Source organism: Anomalospiza imberbis, chromosome 14, assembly GCF_031753505.1.
Source record: "Anomalospiza imberbis isolate Cuckoo-Finch-1a 21T00152 chromosome 14, ASM3175350v1, whole genome shotgun sequence".
NCBI lineage: Eukaryota > Metazoa > Chordata > Aves > Passeriformes > Viduidae > Anomalospiza > Anomalospiza imberbis.
Window position 1 is genome coordinate 4,197,707 of NC_089694.1, and position 15,901 is coordinate 4,213,607.

Here is a 15,901-nt window from a genome sequence, read left to right on the forward strand (position 1 = left end):
TGAACTATTTAGGAAGCAACCATAATATTTTTTGAGATTAATCACAATTTTTGAAGGTGTTCTGCCCTCAGGATTGTCTTGCTCAAAGTGAGCCATATCTGAAGAATGCTGCTGGGGCTGTGGAGTAAAGAGGCAGCGCCAGAGCCTATAGATCACAGCCTGCAGCTTTTATCACCAGCTTATCAGAGGAAGGTGTCACCTGGCCTGTGATTTCTAACCACTGTTCTATATTCTGCTTTAATGTAAACCTCTTAAGCGTTTCTTGCAGCCAGTTACACTGTGTGTTCTCATCAAGGCTACTGTTATAAATGGCACACATGCATATTGATGGGAATGAGTCAAAGACATTTGTAAGTCACATCCTTGCATCCCAAATGAATCCTGCATAAACACCACAACCTTTTGGAACTGCTGACGACACTCGAGTGAGCAGAAGCGCTCTTCCTTCTTTATTGGTTTAAGCAGGGATGGTTTAGGAGAGAAAATTAAACTTTTATATCACTGTAATGTACATCCCAATATGGTGAGGTACAGATGGGAGGTTTCTGTCTCCATAAATTGGAGTCGTGGAACAAGGAAGGTCATTGGGAGCCTCCTGCGCTCCTGAGCTGACAAGCAGCAAAACTTCACTGGCCCTTAACAGCTTCCTTTGCTTCCTTCTTGGTACAAAACTGTTCTGACTCCTCCTTTCTAATGATGTAGCAATAATCTGATGTTAATTAAATGTGAATATAATAATATCTCATTCTTGAGGAAAAACCCAAACAAGCCTTTCCATCTGCTACTCTGTTAGCTTTGTGGACACACTGAATTAGGGGCAGAGCAGGCAAAGTTTCTCTTCAGTTTGGTTTCAGATTCTTTCCTGTGGACTCCTGCAAATATGAACATGCAAATGGAATTGACTTTCTGAGAAGCAGTAGCTTTCTCCCATGTGAACTTTTGGAGGGAATTGGTGACTGTCCAGTGTGTCATGTCACAAAGGTTCTACAGTGACACATTGTGTCTCTTGTGTCTTTGTTAAGAGTTATCCAAAAGCTGAGATGTTGGGGTGGCAGTAGGTGCTGGAATATCCTCAGCTGCTTTGCCAGAGGAATTGGTGAGTCCCTGACTTTGAGGGGTAGTTGGTCAATGATGTGCATTTCCTATAAACAGACTTTGAGCTTTCCCACTGTGCATTTGGTGGGCAGTGTCACTCTTTGTAGTAGTTCCTACAGATTCTGGCTGAAATTGTAATTTCTGTCTCCGTGACAGTGACAGCAGTAATTTAGTGATGGAGGAAAGATCTGATTAAGACAGTTCCATCTCTTTCAGTGCCCATATTTACAGGAAGATTAAGATTAAGATTAAGAGGCCAGGCTGAGATAAGATGGATAGTGTGATTGATTCCGAGGGTTCCTGTATGTATTTAAAAATGAATAATCAGTTTTACCTTTACATGTGCACTATTACCTGCTACAGATGTCAGAGCTTCTGGGGTAGTCTCAGGTCCTTTAAAATTCCCAATTATGTCCCTGTTAACAATCTAGAAAGGTTTTAGTGGTTTGAAATCAAGACTGGACTTCAGGAAACCTGACTGTAATAATTTATTGAAAATTTGGAACACCATGTTTTTCAGCTAAATCTATACATGAGTGTCATGTCTCTGCATGTTAGCAAGATGCAGAACTTTTCTGTGTATAAATCTTATGATTTAGCATATTAATGAGAAATTCAAACAATGTTAATTCCTGGTGACAATCAGGTGTGACAGATTTGAGTGTCAGCACATGTGAAACAATCACAGGTGATGTAAAAAACATAGTGAGATATGAGTTCAGTCCTCCAGTTCAAAATACCTAATTTTCATATTTATCTATCTCTTATCACTTTTAATTATTCCATTTCTTTGGACCAGAAAATGTAATTGGAATTACTGACAACTTATCACTATTCCTTGGGTTGTACTAAAATACTGAATAGTACCAGTAGCTGCAGTCTGCTTTCTTCTTAATTGTTTTCACTTGCATTTCAGGGAAGTAATAAAACTTCAAATGTAGTTTGGCATTTAAAGACAAACTTGATACATTTCTTATCACTTTGTTGGCAGATGAATGCAAAATGGGCAAGCAGAGTTAGCTGGATAGTTTGTAGGATCAGTTGTTTGTTTTTCCCTCTAAGGAGAAACTCTTTCTTGGGATAAACATGAGGGAAGTGAGATAATCCATCATTCTGAGACCTGTTCACTAGTGATGGATGGATAGATTGGTAAAGTAACTCAATAATCTTCATTTTTTTCAGGTTATTCACAGATCAGTGAGCCTTGTCGTTAATACAGCTGTGGAATGCTTTTGTGTCCTTGCCCACAGTATTTCTCAGAATTTGACAGGAAAAGACTTTTAATTTGGAAATAACCTTTGTTGTAAAATGCATTAAGTGGATGAAACTTAGAGAATACCTTCCCATTTTAGATTTTATCTTCTGAGTGAGTGTTTGTCAATTCTTTGTTTAAAAAATTACTTGCAAATATGAGAGCTGTTCTGCTCCTTGTTATTTCTGACTAGAAATTGTGTTCTGCAGGAGGTTATACCTCATGAAGGCGTTCAGCCATTAGAATCTATCACATGGGATGCTCTGAATCATGTGGATGCTGTCAAAGTGTATTGATTTCCCATCCCTAACTTGGCATGGAAAAGTTTTCATTCAAGAAATTGTATTCAGGGGTCAGACTTATATTGTCCTGCTCTCATTCTTGATCATCTTGGTTAATTTTAAAAACATATTTGGAACCTAAAAGCACAAAATACAAATGCTATTGTGAGATGACTTTTTCAGGGTTTAATAATTAGGATAATGGTGGTAATAGGAGGGAAATGTATTTTAATATATATTTGGAATTACCTCTTACCAGTCCCTTAGCAAGGAAAATCCTCCCTGGTTGTGTGGGGATATGCAGATTGTGCCTTACATGGTCTTCCTGAGAATTCTGACTCAGATATGGGAATATTTGCAGCATTATCAGGAGAGCTGTGGAAATGACAAGATTGTTTATTACTGGAGCAAATCTGAGACGAGGAGGCAAATTGCATTTAGCAGAGTCCTTTCTCATTTAGCCAGAAGACAGAGAAAGGTAGCTTCCTAAACATGACAGAATTAGTAAAATAGCCCTTGAATTTCATTGAGGGTTAAGAGAACTGGAATTTTTGTGTCTTTTCTGAAGGCAGAGAACACATAAATGGGTTTTACAGATGAGCTAATGTTTAGTGACTGGTTCTAGTGGCTGGGTTTTGTGCCTTGCCCTGCAGTCCTGCTCTCCCCAGCTTCTCTGGGAGGGCAGAGCTGTTGTGTAATTGCAGCTGAATGACCTTGGGTGAGGAGCAGCTGCTTCTCCAACAAGGTCCATGGGGTTTACAGCCAGGTCCCATTCTTCCACCTCCCCCAGAGAGGAGCCTTAGGACTGCCTCTGCACTTCCCTGCCCTCACAGCAGCACAGAAACAACTGGACTCTTCTATTTCCTTTTTCTTTCTTCCCTCTCCAGCTCTGTAGCAATTTTTACAGTTGCCACAGTGCTTTAACCATAATTTCTAGGCCACTTAAACACATAGAAATCATGTATTTCTTGAGTTTAGAATCCCAGAGAATGACTCTTAACCTTGATTCACTAAGAAGTAGTGTTAATTGCAATATCCTTGAAAAAATTAGGTTGATAATGTGGTTAATTTTAAGAAACAGCACTTTTATATTGTGACAAGAGTCATCAGTAACATGAGACTTTCATCAGCAATAAGCTGCTGGTACTGAAGTTGTTTAAATTACTAATTACTAGTTGAAATGAAAAGACAGATTAAACATGGTCTTATTTTTGTCAACAGAATTTCCTCAGGTTTAGAAATACCCTAAGAAATCTACACTGGCACAAAGTAAGGCTGAAGTATAGGAACATCGAAATATATGATGAATTAAGATTTTTATTGCATCATCTTCTAACATTTGAATTTGGGAAATAGAATTGGAATCTTGGGATTGTAAAAGGCAGCAGTAACTTCCCAAACCCCAAAACTAGTACATCACACAATAGGAACTCAAATGTTAAAACTCCTGAAATAGTTGTACTTGAGTGCAGTGTGATCATTCAGAATCCATGAACAATAAATACCAATCCTTGCCAGACTCTGATGAAATAGACTTAAATTACCCCTATTTTGTAATTATGGAGAGAAGTGCACAGAGGGTCTATTTAGGGTCAGTGATAAGTAGCTAGAGCTTTGTGCTCTAAACCAAACCAAGCACATCAGTTTTTATCTTGTCTGTTTGACTGGCAGATACTGTATTCCCTACTAGAATGTTTCACAGGATGTGAATGGGTATTTCTGTGTATGCAGTCTGAATTCCATACAATCAAAAGGAGCAATTTCTTAGTTTTAAAGTTAAATTTGGTCCCCCAGCTCTGCCATTCCAGCTCCTCTTCCTGCAGCATTTCCCAGTCACAGCCTGGGTTTTTCTTTCTGGTTTTCCAGAAAGAAGGGGAGATCTGGGAAAAGAAATCATCTTACTGTGGGCTACAGGCTCACAGTTCTCTTTGTGAGTGAACTGAGTGCTGGTGGGTAAGTGCAGGAACTTTGTGATTGGTTTAGAATTGTCATGTTGCTGATGGATTCAGACCATAGGCTGCTTTTCTAATCTTACAGGACCTTTTTAAATTTCACAGGAATAATGAACACAGCCTGCAGGAAAAAGTCAAAATATTTGACTCTTCATCTGCTTCCTTAAGCATTTTTGTCACATATTTTCCTTTCCATAGCTCTCCAAATGCCAGGACAGTTCAGGATGACATTGATTATTTTCTTCTTTAGTTTTTGGGTGCTGTTTTTTTGAGGGGGGGATTTTTGGTGTTATCCAGGTGGATGCACACACCAAGTTTTGACTTTGGTATGAAAACCGTTTATTGGAAAGATTAACCATCATTTTTTGTAGCTGTAGCTACTTTATTTATTTGATTTGTCTGGACTCTAGTTGTTAATGCTTTTAGAACACAGCAACATTGGAGGAAAGGCTGATATTCTAGGGGTCTTTCAGGAAACAGAATTTAACATAAGAACCAGGTCACAGCTTGCTCTGTGTGTAAAAATAAACTGAAAGAGGACAATTCATTATCTCAGCACTTGCCATGTTTTACTTTGATCTTTCTCCAAAGCTTGCCGTGCTGTACATGGAGTATTCAGCTTTAAGGACAGAAGGAAGTAGTTTTTACTATAGAAAAAATGCACAGTTAAAAATAGTCAATTTTAAAATTAATCACGATGTGCATTTTAGAAAGCAGAAGACAAATTACATGCCAGAAATAAAAACTAGATTTTGGTGTAAAATTATTTGATACAGTTTTAAAATTCTTTCAGACTGAGCTAAGGCTTAGTCTGTAATGTGAGTGTTTTTGTGATATCTCAGTGTTGGAAATCGAGATGTCAAATGGAGAGACATTCTATTTTTGTTCAATTAATATCACAGAGCATTACATCAAAGCAGTAAACTCCTCTTGTATCAACAGATGAAGCAACCCTGAAGCCTATTTTCTCTCTTGTTACATTAGTGTTTAATTAAAGAAAACAACTAGTTGGAGGCAGTTACTTTCTGTGAAATGTAATGAAGATTTATTTTGTAAGTGACCTTCACTGTATTAGCTGAATCAGTAATCAGTAAAATTAATAGAATAATCAAATTATATACAAACTCATAAATCACTGCAAATATGCTGTCAAAAATGCAGCTTTTAATATATCCTATTGTTTCACAGCTGTATTAAAAATTGCTATTCTTGATTTCTTCTTTGATGGGGACTGAAATGGCATTTAAAGGCTGTGTATGATGGAGGGCTACCAGGCCAAAAAGTTTCACAACTGTTAATTTAGCAGTAATATGATTTGATGTCACCAGGGCAAAGTTGAAGCCGAGTACAGTGTTGTTGCTATCTTTCAGCAAAACTTGAATTATTGGTGGAGGCAGTCGCCAGTTAATTAGAGTAATATCAGTTTAAATGTCTGTCATTTAGGGTTAATGGTATCAAAGAGTTGCCTTGTACTTCAAGTGCAGTCAAATCATCTTGAATAGCCCATTGTATGAAAGTAATGCCAGCACAATGATTTTACTTTGTCATAAATTATTGGGGTGCCATTTAGTTTAATATTTCAGTTTCTGTATTTAAATAATTTTGGCAAGTCCTTCCTAACTGTGTCATTTTTCATGCTAGGCTGTTCTAATAGGTGTTTTGGCTGTTTGTGATTGTTTAGCAACACAATCAAAATTCCTTTCCATTTTCATTTTAAAAGAGAAGTTTTCTGCTGGCCTATGAAAACTGGTCGTGCCCTCATCCCCTGGATACCAGGTTACACTTGGAAATAAGTAATTCACATTTTTGTGCAGCCAAGCAGCAAAGTTCTTTCAAAGCATGCTGGAAAAATAAAGTGCATATATCAAAATCCCCTGGCTGTGGTTGAAGGAAAACTGTAATTGATGTTTTTAACTAAGGAATCCATTTGTAGTTAAGTTAATAGTGCTATTCTTATATGCAAGATATGAAATCAACTCCTCTGAGTTGGTTTGAAAGATCCTGATAGCTGCTGTGTCAGGCAGGAAGCTGTGGATTGCAGCATTAGAGATAATAAACCCATAGCTTTAGGTTTTCCAAGAGTTCTTCAGTGGATGTTTAACCTTTGTGTCATCTTCAGCAAACAGCCAAGGCTGGGATTTTTGGGATGTATCTCTGATTTTCCATGAGGAGCAGGGGTGTTTTTAGGGAGCTGGGTATTCCAGGTGTCCCATGGTACCTGGTGGTGCTGACAGCTCCTTGGGCTGCCCCAGTCCTGCAGGTCAGAAGGGGTTGTGGGACTGTCTTTGAACTGTCTCATCTGACACTAGAATGACAAAATAATGCTATCTTTGGAAGTCAGGTTTGCAAAGTGAAAGCTTTCAGGTTTGTCATCTGTGAAGTGATACCAAAATGCTTTCACTTCAAAATCACAGAATCAGACACTGGTTTAGGTTGGAAGAGACCTTAAAGCTCATCCATGGGCAGGGACACTTTCCACTGTCCCAGGCTGCTCCAAGCCCTGCCCAGCCTGGCCTTGGACACATCCAGGGATCCAGGGGCAGCCACAGCTTCTCTGGGCACCTGTGCCAGGGCCTGCCCACCCTCACAGGGAGGGATATCTTCCATATATCAAATCTAAATCTACCCTCCTTCAGTTTAAGGCTGTTCCCTTGTCCTGTCCCTCCATGCCTTGTCCCCAGTCCCTCTCCAGCTCTCCTGGAGCCCCTTTAGGCCCTGGAAGGGGCTCTGAGCTCTGCCTGGAGCCTTCTCCTCTCCAGGTGAGCACCCCCAGCTCTGCCAGGCTGGCTCCAACCCTGTGATAACTCAGTGACCTCCTCTGGTCCACATCTTTCTTCTGTCAGTAAACCTGTGTTACCAACACCTCAGAGCTTTGCCTTGCTGACCACTCACGCCGATTGCAATTAGCAGAGGTGCAGTAATTACCTTTGTTTCCTTGTTGCAGGCTGTGTGCTGTGTTTGGGGGGATCTACTGCCTCCGTCACGCCGTGCGCTGCCTGGTGCTGGACAGAGCCTCGGGACGGTAAGGCTGCCATCAGGAACCTTCTGTTTATACACAAAACACAGGTGAAAAATGTCTCAAGTCAATTTAAAAAAAATTATTCTTCCCAGATCCTCCTTGGTATTAATAACACATCAACCTTGATTAAAAGTAATTTGTGTATAGGTCCTCCAGAACAAGGAAAGTGGGTCTAGAATATAGAAACTAAATTAATTTCCCTGTGATATTACTACAGCTCCTGATCACCCAAGCTTGGAAGACAAATCATTTCAGCTGCCGGGGGGCTGGTGATGAGTGATGTTAGTTTTCCTTGTGGCCTTACCTACTCTAATTGATTTTCATCAGATGACAACAAAGCCCTCTGTTATTGCATTTTTAAAAATGGAGCTCACCTAAAGACTCATCAGATTAATCTTTGCTGATAATGCATGTCACTCCAAGAGAAAAGACTTTAATGAGTTTTTAGGTAGATTGTTGTCATAAACTATGCTCCCCTCTTATTCCCAAATAAATTCTTTTACAACAATATCAGGCCTGTAGGCAGGTTTAAAGTTGAGCTAAGAAAAATCAACACAGAGTTTTTCCATAGTGGTATTTTTCACACCTCTGTAAATTGTCATATTTCTGTTATACACATTTTGTCAGATATTAGTCTAACTGCAGATTTTGGCTGTCTTGAAGACACTGTTTGCACATTAGTTTCTGTAATTGAAAAGTTCAAGATGTTTTGTAGAAAATTTAGAAAAATAATTTAGAAATGAAGTAATACCAATGTATTAGGAGAATGAGTAGTTAAATGAGGGGGGGTGAGTTACTTCCCAGCTGCTCTGCAATTCCTTGTAGCTGCATCTGCCACGACATGGTCAAGTAGTAGCTGTTTTCCCTGAAATTGAATAAACTCCAGATTTTACCTTTCTGCCAGTTCCTGAAGATTCTGGACTCCACTGCACAGTAGTAGACTTTGAGATGTAAATGTGTTTCATCAGGTGTGTTGTTCCAAATGCACAATTCAGATGCAAATTAAACTGTGCCCCTTTCAGGAACTGTCATTTATTTTAACACTGATATCTGAACTGTTGCTGTAGGAAGTTTTATATTCCAATAATGTTTAAATACTTAAATTGCTCTTGCAGGGGGACAAAGCCTTTAGTTGGTAGCAACTTCCAAATCCCACTCTGTGCAGGTCTTAACTGGTCAGTGGTCTTAACTGGTCAACTGCTTGCCCCAGTTTCCAGCTTCTTCTGCACATCCTGAAAACCTTTGAAATCAATGTTTCTTCATAAGGTTATGTGTGTTCCAGAAGAGCTGGAGTGCTGCTTTTCCATTAACCCGCCTTTATGTTTTGAATATAGTTAAAAAAAAACAGCACAATTGTCTTTTTTAGGCTGCTTTTGGGGTTCCTTGTGCCATTTTAGAATGATAGATTTTTGAGGAGCAGAATTATTAGAATACTTCTAAAGATTTTACCAGGCTTTCATTATTCCAAAAACATTGAGCTTTTAATAATGCCATTATCTGATAGTGAATATGAAGAAGCACAACACATCCAAGATATCCATTTCCTTTATCTTCTGTTTCATTCTTGCTGTTACCTCCTTCCTCACTGTGGATTCCTTCCCTGCACCAGCTTGTATTTCCTCTTGACTTTGGGCTTCAGTGTTTTGCCTAATAAAAATCAGCTTTCAAGTTGTTAATGAGGCTATTTATGAGTTACTGAGCTTTTGAGTCAACAGACCATTAATAGTAATTGGTAAGAGGCAAATCCATATCTGGTTGTCAGTGCAGCTGGCTGTGTGCTTGCAGAGGCAGCTTCTCCAGGTTACAGATGGCTCACTCAGCACTGCAGAAATGCATTGTGCAGTGGTCATTACCAGTTTATAGCTCCTTCCACAGCCCTCCAGGCTTCATCCATGCCTTAAGGCAGGGATTTTGTCTCTATTTTTAATATCCCTGGTTTAGTACACATCAGGAAAATACATACTTCTAGCTACAGCCTTGATTTTCATCTAAAACCTTTTTGTTAGAGTTTAATTAAAAGTCTCAGAATATCACCAAAGTTTATTCCAGCATTTTTCTAGATGTGGTTAACATTGCTTTTTCACATTTTCCTACCCATGTCTGTACGTACAGAGAACAGTAGATTTCATACCCAGCTCTACAATTATTTTTATCTTTTTTTCTGTAGTTCTTTTTATAATTTTTGAAAATAAGATTCAGGCAAGACAGGGTGAAAGAATGGAAATTTTAGACATTCCTATTTTAAGTTTTTAGTAATGCACTTGAAAAGATCTGGTTTTTATGTATGGTACCAGATCTGCTGTTTTAATAAGTTTGTAGAACATCCTGAGTCCTTGGTAGAACTGTGATGCTGTGTTAGAAAATAAAAACCACCTCGTATTTCTGAGGCCGAGGAAAAAGGCCACATTTAATGTATGCTAATGCTGTTTTTCTCTGTGTTTATTGTATGTCACTTTTTTGGGTACATGTAAAATTTCATCATAATGGTGGGCATTTTATATTGATCACACTTCACATATGTTTCCAATTGCATAATTCTGTCTCAAAATGGAAGAGATGTGATAAATGGCCATTTATACATCTGTGATAAAAAGGTAGAGCAAACAGCCAGTAATTTACATATCTGCTGAAATACTGCAGGCTGGCTTTGTCAGTGCTGCTGAGTCCATTTCAAGGATGTCGCCCTTAGTCCATTAGTTTGGATAATGAGCCCTATAAAGTACATTTATAACTCGTGGCACTGCAAGGAGATGGATTCTAATTTTCATCCTTTTATCCAGACACATTGAAAGAAGGTCAATGGAGGGTTGGCTGTGATTCATTGTCACAACACAGATCAGATGACAGAGACCTGATAATGTCAGTGCAGGAGTGTTTGCTGCATGTGGAAGCACTACTTGAAAGAAATTTTCTCAGCATCACCCTTTGAAGTAAAGTGGGACTGAAATTAAAAGCTCTCTCTCTCTCTCTCAGTTTAAAATCTTATCACACATATGACCTGCTGCTATTCCTGAACAAAGGAGAGGAAAGAACACTTAGCAGGAAAATAAAATGTGTCGTTGCTTTCGCTGGCTTTGAGTGATGCAACATGACATTTAATCAACCTTTCCCCTCCATAATGTTTGGGGGGTGGTGGGGAAATTGTTTCATAAACAATAAGAAAGGTTATAATTAGAAATGAGCTGCAGCAGCTCGACTTCCTTGTTTATTTGCAGTATTCAAATGAGAGCTCGAGGATGAAATCATTGGGATCAACAGTTAGGAAAAATTTGTTAAAGTTTCAAGTGAAGCACCCAGTGGATAGGATTTGAAACTGAAGAATGTTAGATGTTAAACAGTACTTGTACTGTTACCAGGTACCTGTTGGATTTGAAAATAGGAACATATGTAGGGGCCAGATGCCTGGGAGGTCAGCATTAGAAGTCAGTGTTACAAAAACATATTTAATAGTCATAAACCTCTTACATTTACAGATGAGGACTGTGTGTCACCTTTTTTCAATTCTCGTCTCAGGTTATAGGAACAACTGGTTTACCAGAGCTGGTGGAGCTGATTGCTGTTACTTGTATAGATTTGGGTTTGTAGATCATTATAATCACAGAAGCTGCCAAATAGCTTTAAGTTACAGAAATGTTGTTCATTCCTAAGGCATAACTTGCTTGTCAGATATTCTACAGAAAAAGTTATGATAAAAAAGTAAATCTGTACATGATCTCTGGCTCAGGCATTGTGTTCCTTTGGATGTTTCCCTGTGCATGCACACGTGTGTAAGTGTGTGTGAGAAAATGCACTGCATAAGTCCCGTGTGTTAAATTGTTGAAACATTGGTAAAGTCATTCAGAAGAGTTTAATTTTTTAAAAAAGGTAATTTTCATGCCCCAATAAAAAGTTCAGTAAAGCCAGTTTGCTTTATTTATTTATGCAGTAAAAGTTCTGATAGTGTGGAAGAGAACTCAGATCATGGATATAGAATCAGCAGCAGAGGTTGCTTTACTGAGTATCTGTGTGCAGCCTCCTCTTTCTTTGTCTCATATATATGATGTAGCTTCACATGTCATACATAAGTGAAGTTTGTTCTTTCACAGAGAATTTTCCCCCCCAAAATCTGAAATTTGTATTCTCATTTAAGCTCACTGAACGGGTTCATTTCTGTGGCTTGCATTTCTGTCCCACTTCTATTTCTGTCCTTGTTCTATGGAGAACATTGTGGTGTTCTTAAAACACCAGGACTCAGTTAATCCCTTTGTGTGTCACTTAGAGATAAAGGGTATATTTAGTGATAAACAGAGTAACTCACTCTTGGAACAGTCTGATGCACTCATTTGTCAGGGAGCTTTCCCAAATCTCCAAAGTTAATTTGCTATTTAATTTGTCAAATATTATTGTCAAAATAAACTTCATTTTGGTAAAGGTGTCTTCCTAAGAAAGAAACCCCACTGTAATAGGGTAGTACCTCAAAATAATTCACAGTTTCATTTTTTTACATATCATGAGGTAAGAAATGTAGAGCTAAATGCCAGTGCTGTAAGCTTATATTTTCTGTAAAAAGTGATCAATTTATTAAAGTTGGGATGGCATTATCTGTATTGGCATTGCATGTGTAAACTGCATATATACCGGGTAGAATGTGTCAGTCTAGGATTTGGTGATCAGTTGAATTGGTTTAGGGGGTCCCATGTTCAAGAAATACATAGCTAAATTTAATGAAAGATACAAATATTGTGCTATATGACTCAATTTTAACAACTTATGCATGCTTTTGTTACATCAGTTTTTTTAACTGTGGTTTGGTTTTTTAATAAACAGGTGCAAAGCTATTGTGGATCATTTTGGACAAAGAATAAGTGCCAACTATTTTATTGTGGAAGACAGTTACCTCTCAGAGAGCACATGCACCAATGTGTGTTACAGGTATGTGGTAAAACAAAAACCATAATTTCTTTAAATCATGCTGTGTAAAGTACCCTGCAAGTTAAACTGAGGAACCTCTTGTCCACTCCTTTATTTTTGCATTACAGTTCAATTCTGTGCAAAGTATTTCTCTATTAAGTGGAGGCTATACTGTGTACTTTCTATAGTCAGGTTTTCTTCAGTTGTCATTGAAATCAGATTCCCCCTTTCTATATAAAAATCCAAGAGCTCTAAATGTGTTAGGAATTTCATATTTGCTAAAATTGTGTTTGGAAGGTAAAGGTGCCAGTTGCTGTCCTTGCTTTAAATTTGTTCAGCTTTAGACAAGTACTAAACTTCCTTGATTTTTGTGATTTGCCTGTTGCTGCCAGAAGCCCTGGGCATGGCCTCTGTGTCAGAACAGGGCAGGGGAGGATCAGCAGAGCAGGAATAACGCAGGAGCACGAACTGCAGGTGATGAGTGACCTCCACCCTGCTGCATTTCCCCTTCATCCCAAGGCTCCTGTGCTCTCTGGAACAGCACAAGGCCTTAATGTGCTGCTGCTGATCTTGATCAAATGGGCAAAAGCACTTTTTAAAAAGCAGAAGGAGGCTGTTTGATACAATTGCACTGACTCATTTATTCATCACCTGTTTTGGTTGTTGAAAATACTACATTGGTGTTCCAGGTGTGTTTCTGCTTCAGCAACAGGCAAAATATCCCACTAAGAATCATATTAATAAAGGTTATATATTGAAATGGCCCTGGTGTTACCAAAACTGTGATTCCAAATTGCTATTTTTGACTTCTTTGTTTTCATTTTGCATAATTAAATGTATTATATCATTATTTTTACATCATTCTTTTATTTAATTGTAGGCAGATCTCCAGGGCAGTGCTCATTACAGATCAGTCTGTATTGAACACAGACTCAGAGCAGCAGGTACACACCAATTCTGTATCACATGTCTCATGTATTAATATTTTGTTGTTGGTAGGAATTAAGTCATTAATTCACCTTTGTTTGTGCTTGAATCAAGATCTTCAGTCAGTTCTCTCTACTGGTAATTGTTTAATTTGTTTTAGTGTCTATAAAACTATTACAAATTTTAGTTCATTTTAGTTCAGTGACTGGGATTTTCCTGTTTGGCTTACACTATAATTAATATAATTTCTAAGCTGCTGTCTTTAATTTTAATTTGGCTTGCTTTTTAATAAACTGTTACCCTGACTATTCTGTTAATTATTTATCTTGTCTAAACTTTGTTCAAAGTTCCTTTGTTTTTTTTAAACATTCCTTTTTGCTGTTTGAAGTTCCCATTGTACACTTTAAGGTGCTTCTTTGGATCTGCTTTGTCAGTCTTTGCAGTCCTTAATTTTAGCGGCTATTAATCAGAGTTGTGTTTGCTGTCGTAGCACACTGGAAAACCAAGCAGTGCAATTGCAGTTCCTTTTCAGCTGTGCTGAGGGTGGTGGTGCTGCCCCATCCTCCAGGACACTGTGCTTTCCCTCAAGCTCTGCTTTCTGCTGCCCAGGTTTCAGTTCTGACAGTGCCTCCCCTGGAGCCGGGCAGGGCAGCAGTCTGTGCCATCGAGCTGTGCTCCTCCACCATGACCTGCATGAAGGACACCTGTAAGTAAAGGAGCTTTTCCCCTTTGGCTCTGGCAGCTCTGGAGCACAACTGAAAATCTCTGGGTGTTGTTCCTCTGCTGCACAGAACACAGGGAGCCATGGCTTCCTGCCATTGTGGAGCTTCATGGGCTCATTTTCACTTACACAGGAATAAATCCTCCTTCGGGAGATAAAAATAATAATCCAATGAAATCGTAATGAAAGATACAAATCTTGAATCGTCCTGGTAATCTGTCATTTGGGTTTTTTAAAATGGGCTCCCTTGGCTGAACTATTAAATGGAAATACCTGAAATACACTGGGAGCTTTTTATCTTCTGAAAGGATTCTGTTGTTGGTATTTTATATGAACGTGAAATAAGTGAGCAATAGAATGTTCATTTTGGGTATTTATTAGAATAGAATTAGAGGTTACCTTACCTAATTCTTTTTAACAAGAAAGCAGTAACTGTAATAATAACCAATTTATTTTGCACTTAAATAGGCTTGAACTAAGTTCTTTGCATATAAAAGAAGAGTAAAGTAAATTATTAAGTCATTCAAAGTTATATTTCCTACTAAATAATAGTAAAAAATATAAGCTTGTAATTAATAACTTAGTATTATAAAGCATATTGTTAATATTTATCATTTAAATAGCTGATTTCTTTTTATTAAGGGTTCACAAAATATATACAGCAGGAAGTAAAACTAATGAAGGATTGATGTTCCATAGATCTAAAGTATTAGTTTCAGGAAGATTTTTATGGTGCTGAAATACTAAGGTTTCTGTTATTTACTTTTCTCCATAAATTCCTTTCATTTCAGAAGAGAAGGTAGTACCTCCCTGTCTTCATATATTGAAAGAATAAAGTTCTATATTAGGCATAGCTGAGTTCCAGTTATGGGACATATTTCATAATTTAAAAAAAAAACTTTTACATCATTATCTGTAAATGGGTTTTAACCTGACTGATTTCTCCTTGGAACAATTATTTAAGATAAGTATACAAATACATCTACTCTTTGATCACAGTGCACAAATGACAGGCACATCATCTGTATTGCCACTTGAGTGGAACCAAACTCCTTCACTTGCCCTAAAAATGGAGACTGTAATGATGAAATCAGGATCTGAACTCATCGTTCTTCTTGCTGGGAGAATTACTTGAAGACAAATGTTGGCAACCACTGTAACTAATGCAGTTATACCTGAGTAAATCAAATATAATCAAAATATATACTGATGACTGTGACTCATAACCATAACCTTAAAGATAATAAAAAAGATTTTATAGAAAGTAAATGATGTGAACTTTAGTGATTTATAGCTGGGTTTTTTGAGGAAAGAATAGATTTTATTAGAATGTTTGGGATTGGAAGCATCTAGTTAAGATAAGGGGAAACTTTGATTATCGCCACCCTTTTCCTTATTTTAGTACATATTCCTTCAGACAGAAGGTTTAGTTTGGGTTGAATAAAAAAATTAATATTAATGTTTGAATAGAATCTGTATGTGTACAACCTGAAAGCAGAGGAGCATGAAGGGTTAAATTTCTGTTCCTGATGGAACCAGATCAAGATCTGTGTGATGTACTAGAAAATAATGACAACAGCCAGGCATCGGAGAGAAGAGACAAAAAATGTCATCTAGATTTAAAATAATACCAGTGCTGGACTCGGCTTTTAAATGAATCAGAAATTTACAGTAATGAAGAAAAAACTGATCCGTTTAAATTTTGTACAGTGTTAAATTCCTTTAGGATTCTCTGATGGACACTTCTCTGGTGAGAAGTTTCCA

At 37.9% G+C, this 15,901-nt stretch overlaps 1 protein-coding gene across 2 annotated transcripts in view; it reads left to right on the plus strand.

Moving 5' to 3' along the window:
* Positions 1 to 15,901, plus strand: part of CHM (CHM Rab escort protein) — a 53,299-nt gene that overhangs the window by 27,681 nt on the left and 9,717 nt on the right. Inside the window, exons 9-12 of one of the 2 annotated variants that reach the window (XM_068204570.1) lie at positions 7,525 to 7,602; positions 12,406 to 12,510; positions 13,370 to 13,433; positions 14,026 to 14,122. In XM_068204570.1, coding sequence (XP_068060671.1) covers positions 7,525 to 7,602; positions 12,406 to 12,510; positions 13,370 to 13,433; positions 14,026 to 14,122 — 344 coding nt within the window. Of the gene's footprint in view, positions 1 to 2,989; positions 3,105 to 7,524; positions 7,603 to 12,405; positions 12,511 to 13,369; positions 13,434 to 14,025; positions 14,123 to 15,901 lie in introns of those variants that run through there. The other variant, XM_068204571.1, reaches the window with a different exon arrangement.